Source organism: Eumetopias jubatus, unplaced genomic scaffold (genome assembly GCF_037043125.1).
Source record: "Eumetopias jubatus isolate StellerSeaLion01/CBP00866 unplaced genomic scaffold, mEumJub1_p1.0 scaffold_1, whole genome shotgun sequence".
NCBI classification, from domain to species: Eukaryota; Metazoa; Chordata; class Mammalia; order Carnivora; family Otariidae; genus Eumetopias; species Eumetopias jubatus.
This window is the reverse complement of record NW_028274807.1, coordinates 65,034,116-65,037,298: the sequence shown is the minus strand read 5'-3', so window position 1 is coordinate 65,037,298 and position 3,183 is coordinate 65,034,116. Positions and strand designations below refer to the sequence as shown.

Genomic DNA, 3,183 nt, shown 5'->3' with positions numbered 1-3,183 from the left:
TTAACATGAATGGCAAAGAAAGAAGATGCACAGTGGGAAAAAGAGAAGCCCAGTAATTCGAAGGAAATAACAGAGAACCAGACCAGGAATAATACTTAAGGCTCAATTACTCATGTTTGAACATACAAGATAATACAACGTAACTGACCTTAAAACAAGCAGATTGTCCCAGGCTGGGTTTCTCAGGAAGCTGACCCTGAGATGGAGATTCACTTGCAGGAAGTTTATCCACGAGTGCTCTTGGTATGAACACCTGCGGATGGGAAGGAAGAAGTAGAACCGAGCAGAGGGAGGTGTTCTGATGCCTGCTGAGAGTTCTGAGGATGTGATAACCCTTCAAAGCCATCCTGAACTGGGGCAAGAGCGGCTGACCTTTTATCACCACATCAGTCAGTCACTAGACGCAGGCCACCCTGGAAGGGACATGGCCTTGGGAGATGAGGCAGCCCTCTTCAGCTGAGATGGTCCTGGCAGAGACAGACAGGCAAAGACCAACTTTGGTGGCATTCCCAGGAGCTGGAGTAAAAATTCCTCGATTATTTTTTTAAATAAACATTTTTATTTTAGAACCGAGATTTACAGAAAAGTTGCCAAGTTAACACAGAGTTCCTGTATATCCCACATCCAGTGGCCCCTGTGGTTAACATCTGTATCACTATCACACCTTGGTCACAACGGACAAAGCGATAGAATACATTATTACTAAGTGTCATGCCTTATTTGGATTTCATTAGTTTGCTTTTTTCTGTTCCAGGACCCTATCTAAGATATCACATTAAATCCCAGTCATATATCCTTAAGACCCTTCTGGCTGGGACAATTTCTCGGACTTTCCTTGTTTTTGATGACTTTGACATTTTTGAGGAATACTTGAGCAAACTATAGAATGTCTCTCAATTTGAGTTTGGTTGACTGGGGGATACTTCCTTTATTTCTGAAGGGGAATGGGCAACACATCATGTGTGGATGCACCAGACTTATAACTATAATTTCCTAGATGTCCCTGAAATTTGGGGAAATAGAACTGGCTTAAGCAATGAAATGGTATATGTTTTTCAATATAAACAGATCTGATAAAAATGGGTATATAGTACCACCATGTGTCAAAACTGCAAATATATGGAATCCACAAGTACAGCATACAGCATATGGAGAAGATTAAACATGAGTGAGAGATTACTGCTATTTGTAGGAGTGTGCTAGGAATGCCTAGCTGAATAGAAGAGCTGGAGAATGCTTTCTTAAATCAAATGATACAAATGACACAGAGGCAAGTTGTCATACTGATGTATTGCTTCAAGTACTTAGACATCTGTTCAAAATCTCTACAACAATCTTAGAATTTAATACATTCTTGACTTGCCTTCCTGATGATTTTATCTTTCAAAAAGCACAAGAAAGAAGGAAGTGCTACACTAGCCTCAGTTCTGACCAGAGAGGAGGGATCTGATGGTGATGTTCATATGATAAAAATATTTCAGGCCCTCTCTCGGTCCCGCGGGCTGTCTTCGGACGTGGCGACCAGCCCTGGCGGGGTCATCCAAGCAAACAAGCAGTCACCACTTAGAGGAGACAGTATAAGGAATTAATCTTATTACCAGTAGCATTCAAACATTTGTGAAATTTAAGAATTGTAACTGCTGTTCTGATTCATGGATCTTCAAAGAAAGCAGAGAAGATTTCAGGATTTACAAAGGTGCTGGTTTGTGCAGATTTGAAGACCAATATCTTATGAGCTTATAAAACAGGAGCTGGAAATAGAATGGTGAACAAAACGGTTGGTTCCTGCTCTGTCAGAACCTAAGGTTTAGTGAGGAAGATAAAACCAAGCAAACAAGCAACAAAGACCTGTTTGAGATGTGGTGGTTTCAGCAAGGTCTCAGTTTCCTCCCTTCAGCCCTAGTAATTTGGACAGCTGCTGCTTTCATATTTTCGTACATTACGGCCATAACATTTCACCATGTTGACCCTCCTCTGCCTTATATCAGTGACACTGGTACAGTAGCTCCAGAAAAATGCTTGTTTGGGGCTATGTTAAATATTGCCGCAGTTTTGTGCATTGCTACCATTTATGTTCGTTACAAGCAAGTTCATGCCCTGAATCCTGAAGAGAGTCGTATCATCAAATTAAACAAGGCTGGCCTTGTACTTGGGTTACTGAGTTGTTTTGGACTTTCTGTTGTGGCAAACTTCCAGAAAACAGCGTTTTTTGTTGTGCATGTATGTGGAGCTGTGCTCACCTTTGGTATGGGCTCGTTATACATGTTCATTCAGACCATCCTTTCCTACCAAATGCAGCCCAAAATTCATGGCAAACAAGTCTTCTGGATCAGACTACTGGTGGTTATCTGGTGTGGAGTAAGTGCATTTAGCATGCTGACTTGCTCATCCCTTTTGCACAGTGGGAATTTCGGCACAGATATCGTACAGAAACTCCATTGGAACTCTGAGGACAGAGGTTATGTGCTTCACACGATCATCATTGCAGCGGAACGGTCTATGTCTTTCTCCTTCTTTGGTTTTTTCCTGACTTACATCCGTGATTTTCAGAAAATTCCTTTACAAGTGGAAGCCAATTTACATGGATTAACTCTCTATGACACTGCTCCTTGCCCTGTGAACAATGAACAAACACGGCTGCTTTCCAGAGATTTATGATGAAGGGATAAAATATATCTGTGATGATTATGATTCTCAGGGATTGGGGGAAAAGTTCATGAAAGTTCCTTATTCTGCTCTGAAATTTTTAACCAGTTAATCAAGACTGACAGTGATGTTGATGAATACTGATAATCAAGAGACATAAATAAAGCCATTTCACAAGTTATTTTAAAGGATATCTTCAAGAAGACCACGTGAAAACATTTATGCCTATACTTTTTTTAATCCCAGAAAATAAAACCAAAGGACTACAACAACAACAACAACAAAATATTTCAGTGAACATATGAAATAAAATGCAGTCCTTGTCTTCCTGAAGATGAAAGAAAGTAGTGACGCCATCCTAGAATCTGTAGTAGAAAAAAAAATGAAGAACCTTTGGTTATAGTAGACATGTAATTGAGGCTTTAGGAAAATAAACTTCCAAAAGCTCATGGGAATATAAATATAACCCCAAGGCCAGAGGCAATAAAAAGGAATATATTGGGTTTTTTTAAATTGTGAAATTCTGAAAAATTAAAC

The 3,183-nt window shown here is 39.9% G+C and overlaps 1 protein-coding gene across 2 annotated transcripts; it reads left to right on the top strand.

Moving 5' to 3' along the window:
• Nucleotides 1–1,507: 1,507 nt before the first annotated feature.
• On the top strand, nucleotides 1,508–2,718 carry LOC114214793 (DNA damage-regulated autophagy modulator protein 2-like). 2 transcript variants are annotated; one of them, XM_028110646.2, is made up of 2 exons: nucleotides 1,920–2,088; nucleotides 2,204–2,701. In XM_028110646.2, exons 1-2 carry the CDS (start codon nucleotides 2,016–2,018, stop codon nucleotides 2,656–2,658), a joined length of 528 nt encoding a protein of 175 aa, XP_027966447.1. In that variant the 5' UTR covers nucleotides 1,920–2,015; the 3' UTR covers nucleotides 2,659–2,701. The 2 variants fall into 2 exon arrangements, with proteins under 2 accessions (XP_087884214.1, XP_027966447.1); XM_088028088.1 differs by having other exon boundaries at nucleotides 1,508–2,718.
• Nucleotides 2,719–3,183: the final 465 nt, after the last annotated feature.